General features: G+C 46.1%; 1 protein-coding gene across 1 annotated transcript in view; it reads left to right on the top strand.

Moving 5' to 3' along the window:
* COLGALT2 (collagen beta(1-O)galactosyltransferase 2) overlaps positions 1–13,782 on the top strand; it is a 141,287-nt gene extending 127,505 nt beyond the window's left edge. The window contains exons 9-12 of the mRNA XM_003482738.4: positions 3,805–3,937; positions 5,013–5,140; positions 8,251–8,457; positions 10,814–13,782. Coding sequence (XP_003482786.2) covers positions 3,805–3,937; positions 5,013–5,140; positions 8,251–8,457; positions 10,814–11,090 — 745 coding nt within the window. The 3' untranslated portion in view covers positions 11,091–13,782. The remainder of the gene's footprint in view (positions 1–3,804; positions 3,938–5,012; positions 5,141–8,250; positions 8,458–10,813) is intronic.

Raw genomic sequence — 15,030 nt, 5'->3', positions numbered from 1 at the left:
TCTTTTTGGATTGATCCCTTGATCATTATGTAGTATCCATCTTTGTCTTTACTTTAAAGTTGATTTTGTCCGATTTGTCTGATATTTTAGTCTTACTTTATCTGATACTGCTACTCCAGCTTTTTTGATTTCCATTTGCATGGAATAAATTTTTCCATTCACTCGCTTTCAGTCTATATGTGCCCCTAGATCTAAAGTGGGTCTCTTATAGGCAGCATATATGTCTTATTTTTGCATCCATTCAGCCAAAGTTTTTTGGTTGGAGCATTTAATCCATTGACATTTAAGGTAATAGTCAATATATATATGTTCTTGTTACCATTTTTTAAATTTTTTGGATTTGTTTTTATAGATCTTTTTTCTTCCTTTCCTCTTTTTTTCTCTTTTGTGATTTGATGACTGTCCTTAGCATTGGGTTTGGATTCCTTTTTCTTTTTTGTGTATATATCTATTACAGATTTTTAGCTTGCAGTTACCATCAGATTGTGATACAGCATGTTTTAAGTTACTGATCTGTTTTCAAATACATTTGAAATATCCTGCTTTTGTACTCTCTTCCTCTCAGGATTACTGATTTAGGTATCATATTTGTATGTGGATGATATCCTACCTTAACTCTATATTTGCCTTTACTGGTGAGCTTTCTCATGCTATAATTTTTTTGTTTCTAGTTGAGGCCTTTTCTTTTCCACCCAGAGAAGTTTCTTTAGCATCTGTTGTAAAGCTTGTAAAGTTTTGGTGGTGCTGAATTCTTTCAGCTTTTTCTTGTTTGTAAAGCTTCTGATTTCTCTAACAAATCTGAATGAGATCCTTGTTTGGTACAGTATTCTTGGTTGTAGGTCTTACCCTTTCATCACTTTAAATATATTGTGCCACTCGCTTCTGGCTTGCAGAGTTTCTGCTGAACAATCAGCTGATAACCTTATAGGCATTTTCTTGTATGTTATTTGTTGTTTTTCCCTTCTTGCTTTTAATATTTTGATTAGTCTGTTTTGTGTTAATCCTGTATGGGACTCCTTGTGCGTCCTGAAATTGGATGACTGTTTCCTTTCCCATTTTGTGAAAATTATCTCTTCAAATATTTTCTTAGGCCCTTTCTCTCTCTCTTCTCCTTCTGGAACTCTTATAATGTGAATGTTGGTGTGTTTGACATTGTCCCAGAGGTCTCTTAAACTGTCCTCATTTCTTTTCATTTTTCTTTATTCTATTCCATAGCAGTTATTTCAACCAGTTGGTCTTCCAGCTCACTTACCTGTTCTTCTGCCTCATTTATTCTGCTATTAAATATTTCTAGTGTATTTTTCATTTTAGTTATTGTATTCTTAAACTCTGTTCAGTTATTCTTTATATTTCTAACTCTTTATTAAAAACTTCCTATAACTTCTCACCCTGTTCATCCATTCTCTCCCTGAGTTGTTGAGTCATATTTATGATCATTATTCTGGGTTTTTTATGGGGATATGGCCTATTTCCTTGTCACTTGGTTGTTCTTCTGGGGTTGTATCTTGTTCCTTTGTCTGGAATATATTCCTTTGCCAACTTATTTTTGTCAAATTTCTATTTGTATGTTTATGTAGTGGAAGGTTAGTTGTATTTCTTGATCTTGGAGAAGTAGCCCTCTGTAAGGGATAGTCCTAATGTCCCAGCAGTACATTCCCCTCTCATCACCCAAGGGCCAGGGACTAGCTGGTTCTAGGGTAGGTTTTTGACCCGGATTTATGGATTCAGTTCTGCAGACTGTAAGATTATAGTTTTTTGCTTCTGATGTCTTCCCCCTGGTGGGTGAGGCTGCTCTAAAGTCTGAGCAGGCTTCCTGGTAGAAAGGGGTGGTGTCTACTCAACTGGCATGTAGACCTGGGTCTTGGCCTTCTGGTGGGCAGGGCTTTGTCAAGGGACATATCTGAAGGTGGCTGAGAGTTCGGGAAATCTTTGGGCAGTCTGTATACTGATAGGTTGGGCCATGTTCCCACCACGTTGGTTTTTCATCCTGATGTGTCCCATCACTGAAGACCACAGGCTGTTGGGTGGGGCCAGGCCTCTGTGCCAAGGACCCAAGCAAGATGTCTGCTCCAGCAGAATTCAAGTATATGAATAAATACTCCTCAGTATTTCTGCCACCAGCTTTTATGGTCCTAGAGAGAGCCACAGCCACCCTTCACCTTCCCAGGAGACCCTCTAAGACCTGCAAGTTGGTCTGGCTTAGATGTCTATGAATTCATTGCTTTGTCCTGGGTTCCAGTGCATACAGACCTTGTGTGCACCCTCCAAGAGTGGAGTCTCTGTTTTCCCCAGTCTTGTGGAGTTCCTGCAATCAAGCCCCACTGACCTTCAAAGCCAAATGCTCTGGGAGCTCCTCCTTCCAATGCCAGACCCCCAAGCTGGATTGCCTGACATAGAGTTCAAAATTCTCACTTCTATCAGAGAACTTCTGTGATATGATTATTTTCCAGTTTGTGTTACCTACCTAGGAGGTATGGGAATTGATTATATTGTGAGTTTCCCTTTCCTACCATCTTATCCTGATTTCTTCATTGTCTTTGGGTGTAGAATATCTCTTTTGGTAGATTCCAGAATTCTTTATTTTATATTTTTTTTGTCTCTTTTAGGGCTGTACCCATGGCATAAGGAGGTTCCCAGGCTAGGGGTTGAATTGGAGCTGTAGCCAGTGGCCTACACTAGAGCCATAGCAATGTCAGATCTGAGCTGCATCTGCAACCTACACCACAGCTCACTGCAATGCCAGATCCTTAACCGTCTGAGCAAGAACAGAGATTGAACCTGCATCCTCAGGAATGCTAGTCAGATTTGTTTCTGCTGAGCCATGATGGGAGCTCCAGTCTTCTTTATTGATGATTGTTCAGCAGTTTTAGCTGTGATTTTTGTGTCCTCATGAGAGGAGGTGAGCTGAAGTCCTACTTCTCTGTCATCTTGTCTCCTTCTATGCAACTATAATTTAAGTCAGATAAGAGAAAAAGTTATAAACAAAAGAACATTTACATACTGCTGTTTACATTTATATAGGCAGTTACATTTACCAGTGCTCTTTATTTCTTTATATGGACCTGAGTTACTTTCTATTTCCCTTTCATGTTGGCCTGAGGGACTCCCTTTAGTGTATCTCATAGGGCAGATCTACCGGTGACAAACTTTTTTGTTTATTTTGGAATATATTAACTTCTCCATTTTTGAAGGATAGCTTGACTAGATACAGAATTCTTGGTTGACAGTCTTTTTCAGTCAGTGTCTTGAATATGATAGCCTACTGCTTTCTGGCCTCTATGGTTTCTGATGAGAATCAGCTATTAATCTTACTGAGAATACTTTGTAAACAGTGAGTCACTTCTCTTGCTGCTTATAAGACTCTCTGCATTTTTGTTTTTAACCATTTTTTAGGCCCAAAGGAAACATACATATACACACAATTCTTCTCCTGATTCCTTCCTACCTTCATATCTTTTAGTTTTTAATAGTATTTAATGTTTTTAATATTATTTAATGTTCCTGTTAGCTATTTTCATTCATTAGGAAAATACTTTTTCAAAGTTGTCAAAAAACTGATGATACTTAGGGCGGTGTTGAGCTTGGTGAGGGATACACAAAACTTAAGACATTGTCTTGTCTTCACAAAGCTTATAATGCTACCATGTCATATTAACCCTGAGGAATTCCTCAGGAATAACAGGAAACCTAAGGAATCCTTCTCATTGTTCATAAGGTCTCTGGGGAATATGCAGAACTCTCCCTCTGGCTTCCATGGTGGAGACCTCTTAAGCTGTTAATTTTTGGACATGTTCTGTCTTGCAGGGCACTCAACACAAGTCAGCTGAAGGCCCTGAATATCGAAATGCTGCCTGGATATCGAGATCCCTACTCTTCCAGGCCTCTAACCAGGGGTGAAATTGGCTGCTTCCTTAGCCATTACTCTATCTGGAAAGAGGTAAATAATACTTCATTTAGACATGCAGTTCTGTAATGAGGAGGAAGGAGAGTGGGACTATAGGTGAATTAGGGCCAGATATAGAGTGAACCCATTACTGTTCTGGGAGTATGCTTGGAAATTGTTGTTGCCTTGTGTCTCTCCCTGGCACAAGGCCAGGGACAAACAAGGAGGGTAGCCTTGGCGCCATTTGGGATGATGAGAGGGGAAGACACCTATGCTCTGGGGGCCACACTCCTATTGCTGCATCCTCATCCTGAGTAGGAATGCCTTGTGTATATCTAGCATGTTTATTAAGTGACTCAATGCAAGAAATCATCCAGAAGTCATGTGAGATTGGTTGGAAGAGATGGACCCATTTTCCCTAGGAGAAAATAATTATTTTGTCCAAACAAGAAGTATCAGAGCCAAGACTTCACAACCCCCGTCTTACAGATAAGACACTGATGCGGGGGTGGGGGGGAGGTATTGCAGTGTGGGGCTCTTGATTAAGAGTCAGTTCCCACGAGAAAAGAGAGTTTCTAAAGAAAGTCCCCTTGAAAGGGCCTTTGTCCTTTGAACGATCCAGTCTATGCCTCTTTTTCATTCTTTAAAATTTTATAGATAAAATTTATGTTGTTCATAAGAGGCTAATCAGGTTGCACAAGTCAAGTAGTACAGCCACTTTAACCAGCACCTAGGTCAAAAAACAGGTTGCCAGCACCCCAGAGGCATATCCCATCTCTGTGTTTCTTTCAAGCCATCAGTCCCCAAGGGTGGTCACTATCCTGGCTTCTAATAGCCCAGAAGAGTTTTGTCTACTTTTGTCCTTTTTTTAAATGTACATATCATGTGGTTCCATTCAGTCTCTGAGTGTTACATTTGAGATTTGCCTGGAACATTGCATTTAACTGCAGATCATTTACCCTCCTTGCTGTAAACAGACCACAGTTTATTTTTCCATTTTGCTGTTGATGAGCATTTGTTTAGCTCTTACATGTTGTGCTGCTATACTTTTGATTTTTTAATACTTATTTAACTAATAAAAAATCAGTATCAAAGTTTTCATAGGATGTCTTCCCACTGGCCTTTACAGGTAATTGACCGAGAGCTGGAGAAGACTCTTGTTATTGAGGATGATGTGCGTTTTGAACATCAGTTTAAGAAAAAGCTGATGAAGCTGATGGATGACATTGACCGTGTTCAGCTGGACTGGGAACTGATGTGAGTGACGAGACAAGCTTTTCAGAGAACACTGAGGGATTTTCAGTTCTTTCCAAGGGGCAGAGAGCCCTGCCTCCCAGCTTGTAGGAGATACTGCTCAAGCTTCTATTTTCTGGGTTTCTCTCCCTAAATGTTCCCAGAAACAGGAAGTGAGTAGAAGATGGCCATTGGTTTTTACATCCATATTCTGTACAGAGTGAGAAACTGTGAGACATTCTTTGAGACCTGGACTCTACCTACAGATCTGGGGCCTTCCGCCTGAGTGTTCACCTGGAAACATAGCAGAAATATCACCTATGAAGCCACGTAGCTCATGGAGGGAGGGTGTAGAAGGAGGCATTCATTCAAGGGCAAGGGTCCTGTTTCTCCTTTGAGCCTCAGCCCCCAGTAGTACAGGTTTTCTTGCAGCCTTGGACAGTGTGGCAGGTTTGGAAGGTCGGTGGGGGGAGCTCCTGTTGGGGAGGGAGGCTATACAAACAGAACACTGATGGCTGGGCTTGGTGAAGGGTCCGAAGCTGTCTTAGGAAAACCAGACTCACCAAGCAAGTACCGGCTCTGAACTGACATGTAGTTGACGCTTGTTGCCTGCTACTCTGGGAATTGAGCTTTCTCTCTCGCTCTATCTTTTTCTCCCTCATGTTCTTTTTATGCTAAAATGACACTTTACTTCCCTCCATCCAATGAGGCAGAAAGTTCCCAGGCATCAGGGTCATTTCCCAGCTGTGTGTCCAAGGCAATTTTCATCAAATCAGAGGCTGTTCCCTTGGAGCAGCTGCAGCAAACAAGCCACCCCCGTTCCTCCTCTCCTTGGTGGGGAACTTAAGTATGGGCCCGGGTGGAATACTTGTGCTCTTAGGAAATGTACCTCTCTGAGTTCCAAAGAAACCTAGTAATGACTCAAGTAACCCGTGGGAAATAGACTCAGAAATCAATAGGACATAGTAAAGAGACTGGCTCCCTGTCAGATATCAGTCAGGCAATTAGGTTCTGTGCTGTCTCTTGAGATGATTGTTCCTGTAATGCTCCAAAAGTCCCCATACCTCAGCCTTTCTGAATCTATGGCTCTGCAGCCTGTAGAGCCCCACAGGCCTGGAGACTAGCGCTCTTTTATGCTTTTATGCAAAGGGAACTTTCCCTTAAGCCTAGGAATCACAGGAGACTAGACGCAGGGAGTCTAAGGCTTAGAATTGACACATGTCCCTGTTCACTTGTAGTTGGTGGCTGCATTTCTCAGGACAGAGCACCGAGAGATCCAGGGAAGAAGAATGATTATCCTGATAAAAATACAGGAAAAGGGAGTTCACATTGTGGCACAGTGGTAATGAACCCATCCAATATTCATGAGGATGCGGGTTCGATCCCTGGCCTTGCTCAGTGGGTTAAGGATCCAGCATTGCCATGAGCTGCAGTGTAGGTTGCAGATGCAGCTTGGATCCTGAGTTGCTGTGGCTGTGGTGTAGGCTGGCACCTGAAGCTCCAATTCGCCCCCTAGCCTGGGAATTTCCAGGTGCAGCAGGAGCAGCCCTAAAAAGACAAACGTTTTAAAAAATAGATAAAAATAAATTAAGTGAAATCAACTTTAATACATTTTATTTAACCCAGCATATCCAGATATTTTAATATGTCATCAGTATTAAAACTAATAGTCTATATTCTTTGTTCATACTGTCTTTAAAATCCACATCTTAATCCAGATGCTAATTTTTTTTTTATTTTTTTGTCTTTTTGCCTTTTCTAGGGCCGCTTCCCGCAGCATATGGAGGTTCCCAACTAGGGGTCTAATCAGAGCTGTAGCCACTGGCCATTGCCACAGCCACAGCAACATGGGATCCAAGCTGCGTCTGCAACCTACACCACAGCTCACGGCAACTCAGGATCCTTAACCCCCTGAGCAAGGCCAGGGATCGAACCCGCAACCTCATGGTTCCTAGTCAGATTCGTTAACCACTGTGCCACGATGGGAACTCCCCAGATGCTAAATTTTCAACTGTCGAATTGAACTGTAGTCCTACCAAAATAATATATTTTGTTGAACAGAAAAAGTATTTTACTCATCTTTAAATTTTTTAAATTTAAATTTATTAAGACTCCTTGAGTACAAACTCAGTTCCCAGTTGCCCTGGCCACATCGCAAGGGCTCAGTAGGATTTTCTCTCCCACCTGGTACATGAGAGAAATGCAGGCTCTTTGGTCTGGAGAGACAGTGGCTGAGGGGCGGATGTGTTTGGCCTCAGAAGAACTTGAAGATGAACACAGACCTGCTCTGCAAGTCCTGGGATGTTTCACCAAGAGGGATCGGCCCTGAATCCCTCTCGAAAGAGATCGTTATTAGGGCGAAGTAGAGGAAGCCAGCTTTACCTGGCGGGCAGGAACCTGGACCTCCTCCACGTGCTCCAGGCGTGCAGAAATGAGTGGGTTCTAGAGAAAGGGAATGGATCACAGGTGCCCCAGTAGACGTAGGGAGGCAGGAATGGCTCAGGGGACATCCTGGGAAGCTGAAGTTAGTCTGGCTGACAGGACTGGCTGGAATGCCTTTCTCAGGATGGAACCCAGGAGGAGGGGGAGGAGGAGCTGGAGGAGGGGGAAAGCCATGCAGCCGTTGTCATTCAGTCCCCACCCCCAGGTACCCCCCTGGGGCCACTCCTGGGTTCCGAGTCTTTTACTGTGGACTGTCGTTCCCAGCCTTCTCCAGCCTGCTTTCCACAAGCATTTGGAAAGCTGTGCCGTCCCCGGACTGAAACTCTAGGGACTTGAAAACAAGCTCAGGATTCTCACCGCAGGCCTCTTTTGTCCCCCTCCAACCTGTGTAAACACAGCTGGAAGTCCTGTACCGTCTTTGGGAAATGATCTGAAAGATCTTTTAGTCTCTACATCTCACCTTTCAGGCTTGAATGGTCCGCTAGGCAAGAATCGTTGGGACATTGATAAGTGGAGGGGGGAAAATGGCCCCACCAAGGGCAGGGCGTTGATGCGATCTACCTCGTGGTGTCGTACATTTAAATGAGACACAGTTGGTCCACGTTCTCACAAGTGTCTGCAAAGCTGCGATCTGTTCTTATAGATGCCAAATATTCAAATGAGAATTTTCTCCTCTGCCCATTTCTTTTTAGTTATATTGGTAGGAAGCGGATGCAAGTGAAGGAGCCAGAGAAAGCCGTGCCTAACGTGGCAAACCTGGTTGAGGCTGACTATTCCTATTGGACGCTGGGCTACGTCATCTCTCTAGAGGGAGCACAGAAGCTGGTTGGGGCCGATCCTTTTGGGAAGATGCTACCAGTGGATGAGTTTCTGCCCATCATGTACAACAAGCATCCTGTGTGAGTTGCCCTGAACTATCTGCCTGTTCCTTGAGCACAATCTGTTCATGAATTAGGCTGCTCTGTGTCTGGATAAGACTTGATTTTTTTTTTTTGCTTTTTAGGGCCATACCTACAGCATATGGAGGTTCCCGGGCTAGGGGTCCAATCAGAGCTACAGCTGCTGGCCTATGCCACAGTCACAGCAACATGGGATCTGAGGCATGTCTGCGACCTACACCACAGCTTATGGCACCACTGGATCCTTAACCCACTGAGCAAGGCCAGGGATCGAACCCACAACCTCATGGTTCCTAGTCGGATTCATTTCTGCTGTGCCGCAACGGGAGCGCCAGACTTGATATTTTTTAAAGGGGTACCACTTTCCTAAGTAATCTTTGTATAAACATTACCCAGAGAGGCTGACTCGAGTGTATCCCCTGTTCAGAGGATGAGGACAAGGCATGAGAGTCCTCTTTCATCCCTAGTGGGCAGTTTGACTGGACATAATCCACTCAGTTCTCCCCTCTTCTTTGTTCTTCTTACTTCTATAACCCTGTACATCTCAGGGTGATATCATCCTCCTAAACACCTCACGTTCTTCGGTTCATTTCTTAGTCCATCGTCTGTTCTGTTGGCCAGGCAGTGGCTCACAAGCTAGTCGGGAAGCCAGACCCACCAACAGTCACCGTGGTATAGTGTGGTACCTGTGATGGCAGAGATGTGTTGGAGACTCGCGGGGCGTGGAGGTGGTCTCTAGGCAGGGTGTCTGTAGAAAAAGGCAGTGTGATGCTCACGGCTCCTGTAGCCCAGGAGTTCACTCTGATCTGGTGCTTATCGAGGACATGGTGCACAGTGGGTATGTGTGAGTCTCCCCCATAACCTGTGAGCCCCTGAGGAAGGAAGCAGCTTTTCTGTTTGCTTAGAATAACTGCTCGATCAATGATTCTTAAATTCATTACTAAGCAGGAGACCAGGTTCTAACTTGGGCTCCTTCTCTCAATCGCTGGCTGATCTCCCTTCTAGATGGTCTTCATTTTAGCAGTTGTGTCCTGTGCTAACGCTTGCTTGTTTTGTCTCCTGTCCTCAGTAGAGATGGACAACATGTCAGAGAAATTTTTTTAAGTTTCATTGAAGTATAGTTAATTTCCAATGTTGTGAGATCATTTCTGCTGTACAACAAAGGGATTCCGTTACACATATTCACACATACCCATTCTGTTTCAGATTCTTTTCCCATGTAAATGATCACAGAATATTGGGTAGAGTTCTCTGTGCCCCACAGCAGGTCCCCATTGGCCAATCATTCCATGTACCCCAGTGGGCATTTACAGAGACTGACTTTTTGATCTCTGCTTCCTGGCGGAAACGTGGAGGTCAACCATTACCCCTTTAACAGGAAGAAAATTCAGACCTACTGTGCTCTCACTGACCTCGTGGCTGAGCAGAGGTCCCCTCATATAATCCGCACAGGAGCCCTGGGAGGGAGGTCAGGTTGGCCCCCTCCTTTACACACACAGGTCGCTGGACTGCAAAGCCACACCGGCATCCCTCCAAGCCTGCCCGTATCACTCGCCTCATCACTGCCATCCAGATCCCAGCCGACTAATGTATTAAATCAGGAACAGAGCATTTCTTACCAAGCGACCCCATTATTCTTTTATTTTACTGAAGTATAGCTGATTTATGATACGGTGTTAATTTCTGCTCAACAGCAAAGGGATTTCAGTCATACGTGTATATTTTTCATACTCTTTTCCATTCTGGTCTATCACAGGACATTAGGCCTACACTCAATTCCCTCTGCTGTACAGTAGGACCTGGTTGTTTATCCATCTTATATATAATCATTTGCCTCTGCTAATCCCAAACTCGCAAACCTTCCCTCCCCCTAAAAAGTGATGACATTTAGTTATTATTATGGTCCAATGGAGCTTAACCTTTAATTTTTAGAGTTAAGTCCTAAAATTCATTTTTTTTTAAACTACTCTATCCAAATGCAACAGGAATATCCCGACCTTGTTCTTGGTGTATGGTTTAGATCATCCGAAAGCGTTTCAAGAAAACAGTGTTGTGTTTGTAGACTGGCCTTGTCCACAAAGGACACAACTTAAAAAGTAATCACATGAGGGGTTCCTTGGTGGCTCAGCAAGTGAAGGAGCTGGTGGTGTCATTGCTGCGGCTTGAGTCGCTGCTGTGGCGGGGGTTCAAATCCTGGCTTGGAGACTTCCACATGCCGCAGGCCTGCCTTCCCCCCCGACCCCCGCCAAAAAAAATCACATCAATCCTTGAGAATGTAAGAGATGACAAGCGGGGCTCTTGACTTGTGCTCGGCAAGCGTCCCCCGCCTCACCGCCTGTGCGCCTCTCGCTTTCAGTGCTGAGTACATGGAGCACTACGAGTCCAGGGACCTGAAGGCCTTCTCCGCAGAACCCTTGCTCATCTACCCGACACACTACACAGGCCAGCCGGGGTATCTGAGTGACACGGAGACCTCCACCATCTGGGACAATGAGACTGTGGCCACCGACTGGGACAGGACACACGCCTGGAAGTCCCGGAAGCAAGGCCGCATCCACCGCAATGCCAAGAACACAGAGGCCCTGCCACCGCCCGCCTCTCTGGACACCGCGCCCTCGAGAGATGAGCTGTGAGGTCTCCCTGGGGGCTCACCAGTCTTGGGTGTTCCCAGCGGGCTGCTCATCTGTGTGCTCCAGCTTCTTCCCCGGGTCACCGTCCTCTCACCAGAGGGGTCTAATGTCATTGATCAAAATGCCTATGTTGTTGACAGAGGAGGAGAATCGGGAAATTAAACCCGAATTTCCCAGGATGGCGAGAAGACAGGCTTTCCGGCCACCGTCAAGGTGACCTTCAGTCCAGACACCTTGTTCTTCAGTCATGACAGATACTGGTTCCCAGATCCAAGTTGAACAGTGTGGCTCAGAGACGCTTCCGAGGGAAAGTGGCCACCACGCTGTCCCAGCAATAAATGGGCAGGCCAGGCAGCCAAGCCAAGGGGACCACATCTCTTGGTCTCCTGGGCCCATTTTGTGTCCTGGATGTACCTTGAAAACTTGAGTATGGTCCACGTTTGGGGGTGGGGAGGGGTGGAATCAAGTCATTGAAAGTCACATTCATCGGGCTTTTTTCTTTAAAGGCATTTGCCATGAGCCTGATTGCCAAGGGAGTTTTCCATCTTTGTCCTGGTTGTCCAGTTGGGATGGGTATTTGGGTCTGTCTGAGACTTGGCCTTTGACCCTGGTGGCAGTTGAAGCTCTCTGGCAAGAGGTGTCCAGTTTGCCATGTGGGCGTCATCCCATGGATATTGAAGGGTCTGTGTCGCTATTTGAGGAAGACACTCAAACTTTGTCCTTCTTTGTTGTGGTCACTTGAGTTGGGCTGCTTTATTTATGAAGATAAATTTAATATATAAGGGGCCGGGGCTGGTGTGTCCTTGCTGCCCCTGGGGGTTTCGTGTGCTGCCACAGCACGTCAGGCTCCCCTCCACCCTGAGCCTGGGAAGAACTGCAGGTGTCTTATGAGTCACTGTTAAGAGGCAGAACACATTTTCTAGCCAGCACCTGTTTTTGCGTGGGCTTTTCATTGTTTTTTTGAATTATTTATTTTACAACCCCAGTGCGGGGGGGGGATGCCTGCAGGATAAGGCAGAGAAATGGACATGTCAGGCTTTCACTGCCCCCCCCCACCCCCCACCCCAGGGAGCCGTCAGTGTAGACACATTGGTTCCAGAATCTGGTTTTCCTGCATTTCCCAACCCAACCCTTAGAGGGAGGCCTGTTGGGTGGGAGATTCTCAGCTTCTGGAAACAAATGATTCTCCACTTCGGGCAGGGACCTTAGATAGAAATGAGAGATTGATCGACTGATGGCGGCCAACCACCAGGGAAGCTCTTGGAGTCGGGATACTTGGCAGACCACCTCTTTGCTGTCTTCATAAGTGGATTTTATGTAGCATGCGGAGTTGGACTGCATCCTCTCTTGCGGCTCCCCAGTCTGTGTTCTTCAGATGTCTCATGATGGTTTGCTTTAGGTTTATATTCTAATGCCCCTGAGCAGGAAAACCTTGGTCTCTAAAAAATGCCCCGGCCCCCCACCCCCGAGCATCCCACTCACACCTGCTCCTCTATCAGGGTCCTCAGTCTGGGGCTCTGCAGACCCAGCAAACCTGAGCTTCTTGCTTTGGAACAGGGCCCACAGGAGGCCTTGCCAGGTGTACCAAGCTGATGGCTCCCCAGGCTGCGGGACAACCAGGCAGCATCCTTCCGCAGATGACCAGCCTCCTTACTGACTTATGGTTGGTTCTTCTGCGTGGACCAATAAGCCAGGAGACTAAGGGAAGGGAAACTCGGCCAACTCTGATTTTTATTGCTTAGACCTGGCTGGCAGAACTTTACTCGTTTTTCTAGAAAAACAGCCTCTGGGGAGCCGGTGAAAAACACTTAGGTGACCCCTAAGATTTCCTTGGATATTTTATCCTTCGTTTGCAAATTTGAGTGTGTGCAAGTGTGCATGAATTTCATGATTTTTTTTTAAAATGGGGTGGGAGGTGGCTGAGGCCTGGGGAATGGAGGAAAATAGAATTCATTTTTGTGTGGTTTTGCTTAGTAGAAACATTGGTGGTGTTTTGTTTTGTTTTTTCTTTTTCCCTGTCAGCTGGTCTGGTGGGTTTATGAATTCTCATTCTTAAAAGATACTGTTGAGAAATGCTAGAGTTTTAGATTAGGAGTTTTCTACTGTGAATAAAGTTCTGGCTCTGTTAGCCCGGCCGTTGCTTCTCTCCACTCAGGTCTAGAATCCTAAGCGATGTTCCTTTGTTGTGAACGTGGTGAACTACAGACCCGTGTGTCTTTGAAAAGCCATCTCTTCGGCAAAATCCCAGGGTTCCTTGACCTCACTGCTCCTCCTGCCTCCCGTCTTGCCTCAAGTCAAGGCATTTGACCTTTGCAGGGTCAGGGGCTCCTGCCTCCAGCTGTGGCACCTGCTGTTTGCCTCTGGAAGTTAAAGCCTGTCTGGACCCCCATCTGGCCCCCTCTCCGGAAATTGTGATGCAAGGTGGGAACTTCTGGATGGACGACCCTGGCTTCAGCAGTGTTGGTGCTGCTGAGTGTGGACCCAGCGTGTGCAGCATGCATGCAGAGGACACACTGTGCGGGCCTTGCTCTGTTCACTGTGCCCCCTGCTGCAGGAACTCTGGGAAACAAGAGCCAGCATCCCAGCATCCACACTACCAGTCAGGCTGTGTTGTTTCAGGGTGGGGACGTGATAAACTACTTGCCTTCTAGAGCTTTTTGTGAAAAATTAAAAAAAAAAAAAAAGAAGTGCAACACACTCTTGTCCGTTGGTTCCTCCAAAACTGATCAACAGCCAGCACTGCTGGAATTTCCAGGTCTGCCCTGGACCAAGCATATCAGAGGCCAGAGACACCCATTACTGCTGTGTGGTCCCTGTGACAAACAAGAGAAGGGTGGTTACCAGCCTTCCAGTCCAGTGGGGGATGTTTGGGGCTGCTGGAGAGGTGGGTAAGCCAAAACGGATTCTAGGCTGCAGAGACACAGGAGTCCCCTTGGGGAGGGTGGAGAGGGAGGGTTCATGGTGTATGTTTGTGCCGTGGGCCACTCTGTCCATTCATCAGAAGGTACTGGGATGCTTGTTCCAGGCCAAAGAGCTTTATCTTGAGGAAGGAAAAAAAAAGAACCTAAGCCGGCCTTAGTGATCCCTTGAATTTCAGATCAAGCTCCCCCCAAATCTCAAAAACCAAGTGTGAGCCCTGCCTTGTCTCAGGCACTGTGCTGGGCTCTGAGATGCTCAGTGGTCTAGAAAAGGCCCCTACTTCTGGGGCCTCTCTGGTCCAAGGGAGAAGCCATGCAAGCAGGATGGCTTTCTTTCAGAGGCTGGAACAAAGGGAGCCATGAGGACCTGGGGAATCTGGTTGTGCCAAGGAGGACGGTTGGGGGCACCGTTGCCAGGAATGTGACAGTCGTGTTGGGTTTGGGAGCATGAACGGGAGCTGAGAAGAGGGGGGAGGGTTGGACACGGTGGGTGGGAATGCTTTGCAGGCACCATGAAGGTGTGGGACTCGGAAAGGGCCTCCTGGGGTGAGGAGGAGCTAGGTGGGCTGATGACAGGAAACAGCCTTGCGCCCTGATAATGACGGCAAGGCAAGTCAGCCACCCTCCCATGGCCTATCCTCATGAATGCAGATGCCATTGTTTTGGGGGAATTGTAGGTTACTCTTCCTGACAGACGATGCTGAGGTGTCCAGTAAAATGTTGGTTTCTGAAACAGGAAAGATTCCCATTCAGCTGCACACTTGGGGATCTTTTCATGTGTGGTTGGAACAAATCCATCTAATTAGTAACTAAAATAAAGATGAGTTTTCCCAAGGTGGCTTCTACCACGTGCTTTTTTTTTTTTTTTTTTTTTTTTTTTTTGCTTTTTAGGGCCACGCCCTCGGCAAATGGAAGTTCTCAGGCTGGGGGTTGAATCGGAGCTACATCTGCAGGCCTACGTCACAGCCACAGCAACGTGGGATCCAAGCCACATCTGCGACCTACAGCACGACTCACGGCAACAC

The sequence above is a fragment of the Sus scrofa genome, chromosome 9 (assembly GCF_000003025.6).
Source record: "Sus scrofa isolate TJ Tabasco breed Duroc chromosome 9, Sscrofa11.1, whole genome shotgun sequence".
NCBI classification, from domain to species: domain Eukaryota; kingdom Metazoa; phylum Chordata; class Mammalia; order Artiodactyla; family Suidae; genus Sus; species Sus scrofa.
The sequence above is the reverse complement of the archived record's forward strand: the minus strand, read 5'-3'. Positions and strand labels throughout refer to the sequence as shown.